Below are 15,328 nucleotides of genomic sequence, written 5' to 3' on the forward strand. Positions count from 1 at the left end.
ATATATATATATGTACATACATATATATACATACACATATATATATATATATATACATACATGCATATATATACATACAAAACATATATGTATATCTATACATACACATTAATTATTATTTATATTAGGGGCGTAGTTGATATAGATGATGTATATCTGTTGTACAGATTGACTTTAGAAAGAAGTGTTGGATATTTCTCTTGTTGCCTTTTTTCCATTTGACTTTATTAAATGTTTGGCTAGAATTTTATTTAACAAAACCATTTTTATTTTCATAAACAAACATTGATTGGAGCTGTTTGTCTATTTCATGGAGGAATGTAGTTCATCATAGAACTGCCAGCAATATTAAAAAGTGTTAATTTTGAATCGAGAATCGAAATGAAACTAATTGTGTTGTGCCCAAAGCCTTACTATTTATATATATAAATATATACTCTGTGTGTGTGTATATATATATATATCCTGTATATTATTATTTTTTTAATAAACACAAAAAAGATGACATCAGCTCACCAGCTGCCAACAATTGTTTTTTCCAACTAACTTCCTGTTGATAATCATCACTTCCTGAACACACACACACACACACACACACACACACACACACACACACACACACACACACACACATCGCTTCTGTCAGTGGACCCCAGGGCAGCTGTGACTACAAAAGTAGCTTACCACCACCACCACCACCAGCAGCAGCTGTGAATGAATGATGGCTTCCCACTTCTCTGTGAGCACTTTGAGTATCTAATAATAGAAAAGGAGGATATAAAATACAAACCACTATGACTGTGATTAATCCCACAGTTTATTGGCAGTTTACAGGACAAGTTCCACTTAGAAATAAACCCTGACTGGACTTTACATTACACCAACTTTCAAACTAAAAAATATGTACATTTAATTTAAAACAATGTTTCTGTGCGACATTCTGACAATTAAATAGCTGTCGTGTCAAAATACTGTTTAGTTGATTGTGTTTAAAGAATCATAATTCATCACAATTCTAATGTGGGATTCATCTGATTGAACATATTCACAAAGTGTATAAATATTCAGAGAATAGAATATATATTTATTGTCATTGTAAAACGAAATTGCAAGCAAAACTAATTTAGTGCAAATTGATAATAACACATAAAAACATAAGAACCTGATACTTGGATATGCTGTATGACAGTCTTATTGAAAATAGTCTCAATGTGTATCAATATTTTTGTATTTCCAAGTAATATTTAATTGAAAATATGAATAATGTGTATAAATATTATTGTATTTCCATTTAATATTTGATAGAAAATATTCACAATGTGTACAAATATTCTTGTGTTTACAAATAATATTTAATTGTGAATATTTTCTATCAAATATGACTTGGAAACACGAATATTTATACACATTGTGAATATTTTCAATGTGTATAAATATTCTTGCTTTTCCAAGTCATATTTTATAGAAAATATGAACGATGTGTGTAAATATTCTTGTGTTTCCAAGTTAATATTTGATAGAAAATATGAATAATGTGTATAAATATTATTGTATTTCCATGTAATATTTGATAGAAAATATTCACAAAGTGTATAAATATTTTTGTATTTCCAAGTAAATTTTGAATGCGAATATTTTCAATCAAATATTACTTGGAAATACAATAATATTTATACACATTATTCATATTTTCATTTAAATATGACTTGGAAACACAAAAATATTTGTACACATTGTAAATATTTTCAATGTGTACAAATATTCTTGCTTTTCCAAGTCATATTTGATAGAAATTATGAATAATGTGTATAAATATTATTGTGTTTCCAATTAATATTTCATAGAAAATATTGACAATAAGTATAAATATTCTTGTATTTACACGTAATATTTGATTGTGAATATATTACTTGGAAACATGAATATTTAGACACATTGTGAATATTTTCAATGTGTTTAAATATTCTTGTGTTTCCAATTAATATTTGATATTCCAACCTAGCAGCTGCTGTGCTACTTTGATTGTGACTTGACTCCAAATGTTCTTGCACTGGACTCTGTGTGCTCACTGCTGGACTCTGTGTGCTCACTGCTGGACTCTGTGTGCTCACTGCTGGACTCTGTGTGCTCACTACTGGACTCTGCGTGCTCACTGCTGGACGTCCAAAAGGAAGTAGGAAGAAGCAGAGTTTATTCCAGCCCACTACTTTGCATTCCATATCACAGGAAGATCTTCACTTTCTGTGAAAGTGAAAACTAAAACCTGTACTCAAACACTATTATGTTAGATCCACTATGGACTGGACTCTCACTATTATGTTAGATCCACTATGGACTGGACTCACACTATTATGTTAGATCCACTATGGACTGGACTCACACTATTATGTTGGATCCACTATGGACTGGACTCTCACTATTATGTTAGATCCACTATGGACTGGACTCTCACTATTATGTTAGATCCACTATGGACTGCACTCTCACTGTTATGTTAGATCCACTATGGACTGGACTCTCACTATTATGTTAGATCCACTATGGACTGGACTCTCACTATTATGTTAGATCCACTATGGACTGGACTATCACTATTATGTTAGATCCACTATGGACTGAACTCTCACTATTATGTTAGATCCACTATGGACTGGACTCTCACTATTATGTTAGATCCACTATGGACTGGACTATCACTATTATGTTAGATCCACTATGGACTGGACTCTCACACTATTATGTTAGATCCACTATGGACTGGACTCTCACTATTATGTTAGATCCACTATGGACTGGACTATCACTATTATGTTAGATCCACTATGGACTGGACTCTCACACTATTATGTTAGATCCACTATGGACAGGACTCCCACTATTATGTTAGATCCACTATGGACTGGACTCTCACACTATTATCTTATATCCACTATGGACAGGACTCCCACAATATTATGTCAGACCCACTCGACTCCAGTCTCCCCTGAGGGGGGAGCGGGGTTTAACCACAACTGCGGTCCTCTCCAAGGTTTCTCATAGTCATTCTCATTGACATCCCACTGGGTTGTGAGTTTTTCCTTGCCCTTATGAGGTATCTGAACCAAGGATGTCGTTGTGGCTTGTGCAGCCCTTTGAGACACTTGTGATTTAGGACTATATAAAGATACATTGATTGATTGATAAAAATATCAGCAGTCATGGAGAGATATAAAACACTCCACCTTCCCCCGTGTCCTACATGGCCAGAGGGGGGCGCCACAATGGCGGTCTCACCGTCTTCTCGTCGTTCTCGAAGGCCTCGCGGGCCTCCTCGTAGGTGCACACCTCCTCCCTGCACTCCCTCTGGATGTTGCCCTGCTTCATCTCCTCCAGCAGGAAGTTGGCCCGGCGCAGCCGCCGCAGCACGGAGTGGGCCGCCTCCGCCGGCAGGAACACTGCAGGGGGGAGAGAGAGAGAGAGAAGATTGAGCAATTTGAGTGTGAATAGTAGTGGCGACTCTAAGAGGCCAGCACAAAAAAAACACGGAAGAAAGAGGTTTTTGTAGGAAGGAAAGAGAAGCTCTCAGGATTAAAAGAGGAAGAGGTAGCAGAAAGTAAAAGCTGCTTCAATGTTGGTAAACATTCCGGAGAGGAAAGAAAGCTGCTGTGTTTGACGGTGAAGAAGAAGTGACATCATGTGACAACTCCACCGCCGGCAGGGATGTGCATGAAAACACACAAGAAGAGCAGCGCGAAGAAACTAATACTGTATTTCTTTGAATTGTATATACAGTGGGGCAAAATAGTATTTAGTCAGCCACAGACTGTGGAAGTTCTCCCACAGAGGTCTGTCATTTTCATCATAGGTACACTTCAACTGTGAGAGACAGAATGTGAAAAAAAAAATCCAGGAATTCACATTGTAGGAATTTTAAAGAATTTATTTGTAAATTATGTTGGAAAATAAGTATTTGGTCAACCATTCAAAACTCTCACTGATGGAAGGAGGTTTTGGCTCCAAATCTCAGGATACATGGCCCCATTCATTCTTTCCTTAACACGGATCAATCGTCCTTTCCCCTTAGCAGAAAAACAGCCTCAAAGCATGATGTTTCCACCCCCATGCTTCACAGTAGGCATGGTGTTCTTGGGATGCAACTCAGTATTCTTCTTCCTCCAAACACAATGAGCTGACTTTATACCAAAAAGTTCTATTTTGGTTTCATCTGACCACATGACATTCTCCCAATCCTCTGCTGTATCATCCATGTATCCATTTTGGTATAAACTCAACTGGTGGTGTTTGGAGGAAGAAGAATACTGAGTTGCATCCCAAGAACACCATACCTACTGTGAAGCATGGTGGTGGAAACATCATGCTTTGAGGCTGTTTTTCTGCTAAAGGGACAGGATGATTGATCCGTGTTAAGGAAAGAATGAATGGGGCCATGTATCGTGAGATTTTGAGCCAAAACCTCCTTCCATCAGTGAGAGCTTTGAATGGTTGACCAAATACTTATTTTCCAGCATAATTTACAAATAAATTCTTTAAAATTTCTACAATGTGAATTCCTGGATTTTCTTTTCACATTCTGTCTCTCACAGTTGAAGTGTACCTATGATGAAAATTACAGACCTCTGTCATCATTTTAAGTGGGAGAACTTGCACAGTCGGTGGCTGACTAAATACTATTTTGCCCCACTGTATGCGCCTGCAAAGAATTACTGCTGGGTCAAACTCGTCACGTCACGAGTGACACTTCACCTGTCATCATTTTCAAAATGGAGGAGAATGATTTCAATCATTTGAAATCGCATAAAGGGAAGAAGATCAAGAGCTATTCAGTAGGATTTAAGGTCCAAGCTATTGAATATGCTAAAAAGAACAGTAAGCAGCTATGTTTTATTAATATACCGTAGCTGCGTGTGTCAAATATGAGTCATTAAATGACTCCCGCCTCCTGGTGGTAGAGGGCGCTAGTGATCCTTCTTGCGACTACTCGGCTGAGAAGAAGTGACAACAATTGATTGATTGATCGATTGATACATTTATTAGTAGATTGCACAGTACAGTACATATTCCCTACAATTGACCACTAAATGGTAACACCCCAATAAGTTTTTGCCCGCGTTGAAGCCCGCATACCTGACTTTGAGAATTACTGTTCTAGGAGAATAACTTGTGAAAGTGAGTATGGAAATTATAAATATTATGTACAAAAAAATAGAATGGATTGTAAAAGAGTTGTTGAATTAAACTTCAATAAGTATTTTTATACCCTTAGGTCAACATGAATTACAAAATATCTGCTACATAACAATTGTACTTCACTTTCCTTTAACTTCTACCAGTCAGTTAGGAAGATGTGAAGATGAAAAAAATAGTTGAATAATACAAAAATATGTCAGAACACAACACACTTATTTTAAATGTGTAAAAATCTGACCAATTCTTCACTAGATACTTTTTTTGATTGATTGAGACTTTTATCAGTAGATTGCACAGTTCAGTACATATTCCGTACAATTGACCACTAAATGGTAACACCCCAATAAGTTTTTCAACTTGTTTGAATCAGGGTCCACGTTGATCAATTCATGGTAGAACAAGCAGCAAGAGTGAGCAGCGATCGTTTATTTTTTCCTCTCGCTTGCACTTTTAACATGGAGGATTACATATCTAAAATAAAACAGTTTTCTAAACTGGACTTTCAATCGAAGCAGGAGGTAATAAAGGAAGATCTCCATCGAGACAGAGAGACTTTTAAAACTGAAGAAAGATAAGGAAGACTTCTATAAACAAGTTATCGATGCTTTTGATCAGAAGGAGCTGCATATAGACTTAATTTATAAGTAAATCAATCAATCAATCAATGTTTATTTATATAGTCCCAAATCACAAATGTCTCAAAGGACTGCACAAATCATTACGACTACAACATCCTCGGAAGAACCCACAAAAGGGCAAGGAAAACTCACACCCAGTGGGCAGGGAGAATTCACATCCAGTGGGACGCCAGTGACAATGCTGACTATGAGAAACCTTGGAGAAGACCTCAGATGTGGGCAACCCCCCCCCCTCTAGGGGACCGAAAGCAATGGATGTCGAGCGGGTCTAACATGATACTGTGAAAGTTCAATCCATAGTGGCTCCAACACAGCCGCGAGAGTTCAGTTCAAGCGGATCCAAGACAGCAGCGAGAGTCCCGTCCACAGGAAACCATCTCAAGCGGATCAGCAGCGTAGAGATGTCCCCAACCGATACAGGCGAGCGGTCCATCCTGGGTCCCGACGAGCGGTCCATCCTGGGTCTCGACTCTGGACAGCCAGTACTTCATCCATGGTCATCGTACCGGACCCCCTCCACAAGGGAGGGGGGGACATAGGAGAAAGAAAAGAAGCGGCAGATCAACTGGTCTAAAAAGGACCAGTAAAGGTAAGACCATAATAAAAAAAAAATTATTAAATGTGCTTTTCCTGATGGTATCCTTACATCACACTCACATTTATAAGCGCATGCCTTTGGTAAATGCCAGAGTGAGAAGAGGTTTTAAATTAATTAGTGGCCCCGGCGGCAATTCAAGGAAATACGGTAGCCTATTTTCTGGATCATAGGGCGCACCGGAGTATAAGGCGTACTGCCCGTGAGCGGCTCTAGTCCTCTGTTTTATAAGCCGCATTAAAGGAGTCATATTATTATTATGATGTTTTTCTAAATGTAAAAGACTTCTTGTGGACTACATAACATGTAATGCTGGTTATTTGCTCAAAATGTTGCCTAGATCAGTGTTTTTCAACCACTAGTGTAGCATGAAATACAGTCTATTTAATTTCACCTATTTCGTTTGAAAATATTTTTTGCAAACCTGTAATTCTAGTTTGCAAGTGATGTGTTGTTGTTGAGTGTCTGTGCTGTCTAGATCTGGGCAGAGTAACCGTGTAATACTCTTACATATCAGTAGGTGGCAGCCGGTAGCTAATTGCTTTGTAGATGTCGGAAACAGTGGGAGGCAGTGTGAAGGTAAAAAGGTGTCTAATGCTTAAACCATAAACAAACAAAAGGTGAGTGCCCCTAAGAAAAGGCATTGAAGCTTAGAGAAGGCTATGCAGAACGAAACTAAAACTGAACTGGCTACAAAGTAAACAAAAACAGAATGCTGGACGACAGCAAAGACTTACTGTGGAGCAAAGACAATGTACATCCGAACATGACGTGACAATCAACAATGTCCCCACAAAGAAGGATGAAAACAACTGAAATATTCTTGATTGCTGAAACAAAGTGGATGCGGGAAATATCGCTCAAAGACATGAATTTAAATTTTCCTGAAGGAATTAATAAAGTACTATCTATTTATCTATCTATAAAACTGCGACAGGAAAATACCAAAAAAAGAGAAAAATCCAGCAAAATAGGAGTGCAAGACAAGAAGTAGACACAGGAAAACAGCAAAATAGTCAGGGTGTGATGTGACAGGTGGTGACAGTACACCTACTTTGAGACAAGAGCTATAGTGATGCATGCTTGCTTACGCTTTAAAGTCACATCCAACAATTGCGACAACTTTTTACTGTCAACTGAGTTTATTTTTTTTAATGATTTCTGCTGGTGGTGTGCCTCTGCATTTTTTTCAACGCAAAAAATGTGCCTTGGCTCAAAAAAGGTTGAAAAACACTGGCATAGATGATGTTTTACAGATCATCTTCAAGTCACTTCAAGATGCGCTGTTTGGGGGCGGGTCTTATTTACGTGCCTCCATTTCGACAGCGTCTGCTTCCCGTCACCTTTAATGTAGCGGTGTAGCGTGCAAGGACGGGAGTGGAAGAAGTGTCAAAAGATGGCGCTAACTGTTTTAATGACATTCAAACTTTACTTCAATCAATAACGGAGCAGCGTCCGTGGCTCACGACTGCAAAAACTACGCCTGAAATGTGTCCCGTGAAAAAGAGTCCAACCGGAACTCTCTAATAACTAAAGTTCCTTGGGTGAATAATGTAAACTTACTAGACCGGTATGTTTTAGTGCTTTCATGGCGAGTTTACTGACTGATATAAGTAAGAACTTTACACTACTTGATATTAGAAATGGCAACGGCAGAGGATGAATGTCACATAACAAGAAGATAGAGGAAAAGAAGAAGCTTACTACGGGTCGACACGGACTGCAAAGGCGGACTCGCGCGATTTTCCAGGACTTATGCTGATCCCAAATACCGATCAGCAGGTTCCAGAAGGTAAGAAAAGTTTCTTTTGAATGATATTGTGGAACAAAACACCATATAGTACACTAAAATGCCAAAAGTATTTGGCCACCGGCCTTTACTCACATATAACCTAGAATTGCCATCCCATGGAATTGTCCAAAAGGATTTGGTTTCCTGGAGCATTCAAAGTTCCTTTCAAGGGAACTAAGGGGCTAAGCCCAACTCCTGAAAAACATCCCCACAACATAATTCCTCCTCCACCAAATTTCACACTCTGCACAATGCAGTCCAAAATGTAGCGTTCTCCTGGCAACCTCCAAACCCAGACTGGTCCATCAGATTGCCAGATGGAAAAGCGTGATTCATCAGTCCAGAGAAGGCGTCTCCACTGCTCTTGAGTCCGGTGGCGACGTACTTTACACCACTTTATCCGACTTTTTGCATTGGACTTGGTGATGTATGGCTTAGATTCTGCCGCCCGGCCATGAAAACCCATTCCATGAAGCTCTCTGCGTACTGTACGTGGGCTAATTGGAAGGTCACAAGAAGCTTGGAGCTCTGTAGCAACTGACTGTGCAGAAAGTCTTTGCACTATGCGCTTCGGTCTCAACTGACCCCTCTCTGTCAGTTTACGTGGCTGAGTTGCTGTTGTTCCCAAACTTTTACTTTTCTTATAATAAAGTCGACTTTGGAATATTTATGAGCGAGGAATCTTCACGACTGGATATGTTGCACAGGTGGCATCCTATGACAGTTCCACGCTGGAAATCACTGAGAGCGGCCCATTCTTTCACAAATGTTTGTAGAAACAGTCTCCATGCCTAAGTGCTCGATTTTATACACCGGGCCAAGTGATTAGGACACCTGATTCTCATCATTTGGATGGCTGGCCAAATACTTCAGGCAATATAGTCTGTGTCTTACCTTATACCCACACCATAATAATACTCATTTGTTGAAGCACAGTATAATGCATCTTCAACCAAAGTTTGACTAAAACATTTTGATAGATTTTTGAGCGCAGTGTGTAATTTTCTATATTTTCCAATGGAACATCTAACATGTGGGTGTTGTTTACTTGAGTCATATTGCAGTCTACACGTATCTCTTATGTGTGACTGCCTACTACTGGTCACACTTATTACGCCATGTACTAGATAAAATTGCTTCGAGGTCAGTAAGCACAACCAGAATTATTCCGCACATTAGGTCGAGTTTTGAGAAAATGAAAGGCTTTTAGAGGTGCCTTATAGTCCAGAAAATACGATAAGTATGAAGTAACTTACCAGTGCCCATGTCTCCTGCTCGTCTGTCTGGATGATGAATCTGAAAACAAAGACATGTTGATAATGAACAAACTAGTATCAACATTTCCATTTCTACAATTAGTGACGTTCCCACACCAGCCTCCCCGCCACTAGATGGCGTAGTGAGCGTCACAGTGAGCCCCGTAACATCCGAAACATGCGCTCTTCCTCGCTAGGATTAGCTTGTCGCCAGAGATGACAGAACTGTGTTTTTCCAAGTGCGGGAGAGAAGAATGATGCCAGCAAAGAGAAGCTTCTGATGGTGTGTTTGACAGTGATGTAGAAGTCCACTCTCCAATGGTAAATGCTGTACATTATTTTTACATTACTTCTCAAAACCACTGTACTTGTTTGTAGTACGTGATACAATATTTCTTATCGAAAAGTGTCTTTTCCTTGCTAAAATACAAACTGCTGCCAGGGGGACATTTTTAGCTCGCATATCAAATTTTGTTGGCCGACAAAATATGTCGGGCGGGGGTAAGAAAAAGAGAGCAGATAGACGTAATGTTTAGACATTGTTGATATTATCATTATTATTATTATTACTTCTATGACATAACCCAACTAGTTAAACTATATGAATTAGTATCAATAAGAGGAATACATTGAAATGTGTGTGTGTGTGTGTGTGTGTGTGTGTGTGTAATCCTATATGCAATTTGAGTAATACTAATATTCTGTAAATGTAAAAAGAAATATGAATTCTGACTAAAAAATTGGTGCCAATGGAAACTAAGAAAAGGGATTCTGGTACACTATCTGGAGTACAGGGCAGGCGAGTGGGGGATCTTATGTTCGTGGATAACTCCTCTGGCAGGGGGCTCCCCTCGTCTATTTTAATGCACAGCATAGGACACAAAGCAAGAGTGGTCCTCAGGTCCTGTTGATCAGGAGCAGTAGCTCCACAGCCACAGATCCACTAATATCACAGTCAAAATGAAAGCTTGTTCCCATAGGCACCAAAAACTGTTAATAACGTTTAGACAAAAGTGTATATTATATATACTATTATATATAGGTGTGTGTGTATTTTGGGTATATGCATGTGTGTATGTATGTGATTATGTGTGTATATGTATGTATGTATGTATGTATATATACATATATATATGTATATAGATTGTATATATGTGTGTACATATGTGTGTGTTGTATATAAATGTGTGTGTGCATATGTATTAGGGATGCAGCGATTAATCCAAATATGGCAAAAAAAGCCACATTCGGCCTTTGGTGGAATGAGTTAAAAACAAGGCCGAATAGTGGCGTGTGACGCAATCAGCCAAGGTGCAGTGACGTTGGGATATGTTGTGTACCTGTATAAGTGTATGAGGTTACAAGCACACACTTAATTGAGATTTACTTGAGCCTTCTGTTTACATTATTAGCCTGTTGTGTAGACTACCTGTATAAGTGTATGAGGTTACAAGCACACACTTATTGAGATTTAGTGGGGCCTCTGTTTACATTATTAGCCTGTTGTGTAGGCTACCTGTATAAGTGTATGAGGTTACAAGCACACACACTTTTTTTACTTAAGCCTTCTGTTTACATTATTAGCATATCTACTGTGGCTAAGCAGACTTTTGCCAAAAGGACAATAATTCATTTGTTGTGGGTTTATCCACTTTAATGCACTTTTTTTGGGGGGGGAATGCATGTTTTGTTTGAAGGCCTAATATAAATGAAAAACAAAGGCTACTGGAATATTGAAAAAATGTCAATATTCAATAAAAAAATTACTTTATTTGAAAAACATGTCTAAATATTTATTCAAAGCTATTTATGCAATATTTCAAAAATTGTGAAAAACTGCATTCATTATTCGGTATTCGGCCTTAGGCCAAGTGTTTAAATTTTATTCGGCCTCGGCCACAAATTTTCATTTGGGTGCATCACTAATATGTATATATGTAAGTGTGTGTGAATTTAAATGTATTATATATAGATAATATATAGCATCTATGCAGCAACCACTGAATTTAATTATATTATATGTATTAGTGTATTATATATTGTGTATATATATATTGTATATGTACAGGGGTGGGACCAAATAAGTTTACTTCTTCCCACTCCTTTTTGAGCCAATATTGACATCTACAAAACATTAGTCACATGTAATGGTTTCAATGTAGGTGTAAAAATAATGTATTTATATATATATATATATATATATATATATATATATTTATTTTGTATTTTATGTCATTCATTTGTTTTGTTTGCATGGCTCAAAATAAACCATTCATTCATTCATTCAATGTAATGAGAAAAAAAAGCTGAAAATTTGATAAAAATTTGGAAATGTCTAGAGCAAAGGTGTCCAAACTTATTGACTTGGGGGCCGCATTGGACTAAAATAATTTGGCCGAGGGCGGAAAAGAGTGTAAAATAACTATATATAGACTTTATATTGGGGGGTAACAGTCAATATTTATTAGATTTTATTTTTTTCTTATATAATAAAACTGAGCTTTTTTTAACCAAATATTGTTGTTTTGTTCCCATGTAAAACAACCCATCTGGACTCAATAAGAGAATCGATAATAGACTCGAACTCGATAATTTCTTATCAAACATCATCCCTAATAGTAACGCGCTACATTTACTCCGTTACATCTACTTGAGTAACTTCTGGGATAAATTGTACTTATAAGAGTAGTTTTAATGCAACATACTTTTACTTTTACTTGAGTATATTTATGGAGAAGAAACACTACTTTTACTTCGCTCCATTTATCTACATTCGGCTTGCTACTCGCTACTTTTTTTTAATCCATCTGTTAATGTTTGTTTTGGTTTTTCAGACAGACCTTCAAAGTAGGAGCTGCTAGCGGTGTGTATAAAATAGTCAGGGAGTGTCATGAATACAAAGGATTATGGGTATTTGTTGTGTTGCGTTTATGTTGTGTTACCGTGAGGATGTTTTCCTGAAATGTATTTGTCATTCTTAATTGGTGTGGCTTCACAGCGTGGCGCATATTACTAAGAGTGTTGAAATTGTTTATATCACAACCATTAGTGTACTCTGTGTCACCCAGTATGCCTTGCAGTCGTGTGCGTGTTGACGTGGAAGCCACACACAACATGATGCTGGACTGACAAGCAGATCGTACATGTTGTAGTAGGCGACAAAGACAATGGCTTCATAGCACGCCCTAATACTTATTATCTGGGTGACTGCTGGCAGTCTTACAGGAGAATTATAGCGTCTCTTGTTGTCTTCTTCGCTTTATGACACGGGTCTTAAACGGCTCTTTGAATGGCAAAGGATACCGTTCTCAGGACCATGTATATCAAATATTTCCGGAAGGTTCAACTATTCTATTTAAAATATATTGTTTCATCATGTCAACCGCCCGACCCGCGCGGATGAGACCACAAACCGCGCATCTCTACCAGGCGGTCATATGACCGTCACACATAGAACCCGACTTAAACAGGTTGAAAAACTTATTGGGGTGTTACCATTTAGTGGTCAATTGTACGGAATATGTACTGTACTGTGCAATCTACTAATAAAAGTATCAATCAAAAGTGTAAAGGAAAAAAGACACTTTTTATTTCGACCGTACTTCCCGTTAAAGCCTAAAGACTGATCGCACAGTTCCTGTCTTCACAATAAAAGCGCCGCTCCATCGCGCCTGCGCTAACAAAATAAGAGCCAGCGTAAACAAGCTAGCAAACTACGGAGTTTGCCGCCAATGTATTTCTTGTAAAGTGTATAAAAACCAATATGGAAGCTGGACAAATAAGATGCCAAAAATCAACGACTTCCCTGTGGTATTAGACAGGAAGGAGGAACTTTTTTTCTCCTCCATTTGAAAACGTGGACGATATCAGCACTGCTGTCTGATTCCAATCAATGCAAGTCATCAGAATCAGGTAATACACCAACTTATATTCTTGTCTTCATGAAAGATAGGAATCTATATGTTAAACATGCATGTATATTCATTAAAACACCTTTAACATGTCAACAAAAACGGCAAAATAAATAAATAAATATAAATTATATACTATATATATAAATGGCTTTCACGGTGGTAGAGGGGTTAGTGCGTCTGCCTCACAATACGAAGTTCCTGCAGTCCTGGGTTCAAATCCAGGCTCAGGATCTTTCTGTGTGGAGTTTGCATGTTCTCCCCGTGATTGCGTGGGTTCCCTCCGGCTTCCTCCCACTTCCAAAGACATGCACCTGGGGATAGGTTGATTGGCAACACTAAATTGGCCCTAGTGTGTGAATGTGAGTGTGAATGTTGTCTGTCTATCTGTGTTGGCCCTGCGATGAGGTGCGACTTGTCCAGGGTGTACCCTGCCTTCCGCCCGATTGTAGTTGAGATAGGCGCCAGCGCCCCCCGCGAACCCAAAAAGGGAATAAGCGGTAGAAAATGGATGGATGGATATATATACACCGTATTTACTTGAATTGCCGCAGGGCATATAGTATGCGCCTCCCTTGAATTACTCACTTCGCAAAATAATTAGCGCATGCTTAGTATTACTGCCTGGTCAAACTCGTGACGTCACGAGTGACACTTCCCCTGTCATCATTTTCAAAATGGAGGAGGCTGATTTCAACGCCGGTAATTTGAAATCGCATTAAAGGGAAGAAGATTAAGAGCTATTCTATTCAGTAGGATTTAAGGTCCAAGCTTACATCACACTCAAATTTTTATTGCATACCTTTGGTAAGTGCCGGAGTGAGAAGAGGTTTTAAAATAATTCTTGCATGCTTACTTTTACCGCATGCCTTTGCTAAGCGCAGGAGTGAGACGAGGTTTTAAATTAATTAGCGCCCAGGCGGCAATTCAAGGAAACACGGTAATTGTACAAACTAACATCCACAGGCAGCAATGGCGGCTGTTGTCCATCATTATCATACTTGCGCTTTACGGGAATGGCCCAACCCACAATTATTCACCGGCAGCGGACGTCATTAACAGCGCGGCCCGTTACACAAAAAGATATTTTAATGTCACATCATATTAAAAAAAAAAAAACAAGCTAGCTAGCTGGGCTCCCGTGCGGGTGTGCCGACAGCCTGTGGCCGTCAGGAGGTGTCGGTCAGCGGGGTGGAGGCGAGCTAGCCCCGTACTTGACAACCAGGGAGGATTTTTTTTTTTTTTTTCGGATGCGGCAAATAAATCCGACCCCAAATGACATAAACTGATAAAAGACACACGACAATAGCGAGTTAATTAAAAAAAGTGAATGCGGGTGGAGAATATTGTAAATCACGTACCGTCTCCGGTGGCCGTCAATGCGCGTTCACGTTGCCGCCCTGCCTCGCCTCCTCTGCGGGCCCCCGACAGTGTTGCTGTGCTCGCTGCGCATGCGCACAGCTCCGTTCCCATCCAATGACCTGAGCATGATTTAAAGGGACAGTACACATATTGATGATGAGAACGGTAATTGTTTTTTTATATACCGTATTTCCTTGAATTGCCGCCGGGGCGCTGATTAACTTAAAACCTCTTCTCACTCCTGCGCTTACCAAAGGCATGCGTTAAAATTAAGAATGCGCTAATTATTTTAAAACCTCTTCTTACTCCGGCACTTACCAAAGGTATGGAGTAAAACAATTTGAGTGTGATGTAAGCTTGGACCTTAAATCCTACTGAATAGCTCTTAATCGTCTTCCCTTTATGCGATTTTGGGAAGCGAGTTTGACCCAGCAGTAATTCAAGGCAGGCGCATACTATATGCCCTCCGGCAATTCAAGGAAATACGGTATATATAAATGATACATCAAATTTGTAAACTGCGAAAAAAAAACAGCTAAAGAACAGAATATAATATATCTTTATTGTCATTGCACAACGAAATTGCA

General features: G+C 38.8%; 1 protein-coding gene across 2 annotated transcripts in view; it reads right to left on the reverse strand.

Annotated features, from left to right (window-relative positions):
• Window positions 1-14,866, reverse strand: part of prrg1 (proline rich Gla (G-carboxyglutamic acid) 1) — a 27,329-nt gene extending 12,463 nt beyond the window's left edge. The window contains exons 1-3 of one of the 2 annotated variants that reach the window (XR_009803639.1): window positions 14,741-14,866; window positions 9,469-9,508; window positions 3,274-3,434 (exon numbers count right to left, since the gene is read on the reverse strand). Coding sequence is in view for 1 of the 2 variants with exons in the window: in XM_061883070.1 (XP_061739054.1) it covers window positions 3,274-3,434; window positions 9,469-9,478 (171 nt within the window). In the remaining variant the exon portion in view is untranslated. The remainder of the gene's footprint in view (window positions 1-3,273; window positions 3,435-9,468; window positions 9,509-14,740) is intronic. The other variant, XM_061883070.1, reaches the window with a different exon arrangement.
• Between the last annotated feature and the right edge of the window lie 462 nt (window positions 14,867-15,328).

This window comes from Nerophis ophidion, linkage group LG22 (assembly GCF_033978795.1).
Source record: "Nerophis ophidion isolate RoL-2023_Sa linkage group LG22, RoL_Noph_v1.0, whole genome shotgun sequence".
NCBI lineage: Eukaryota > Metazoa > Chordata > Actinopteri > Syngnathiformes > Syngnathidae > Nerophis > Nerophis ophidion.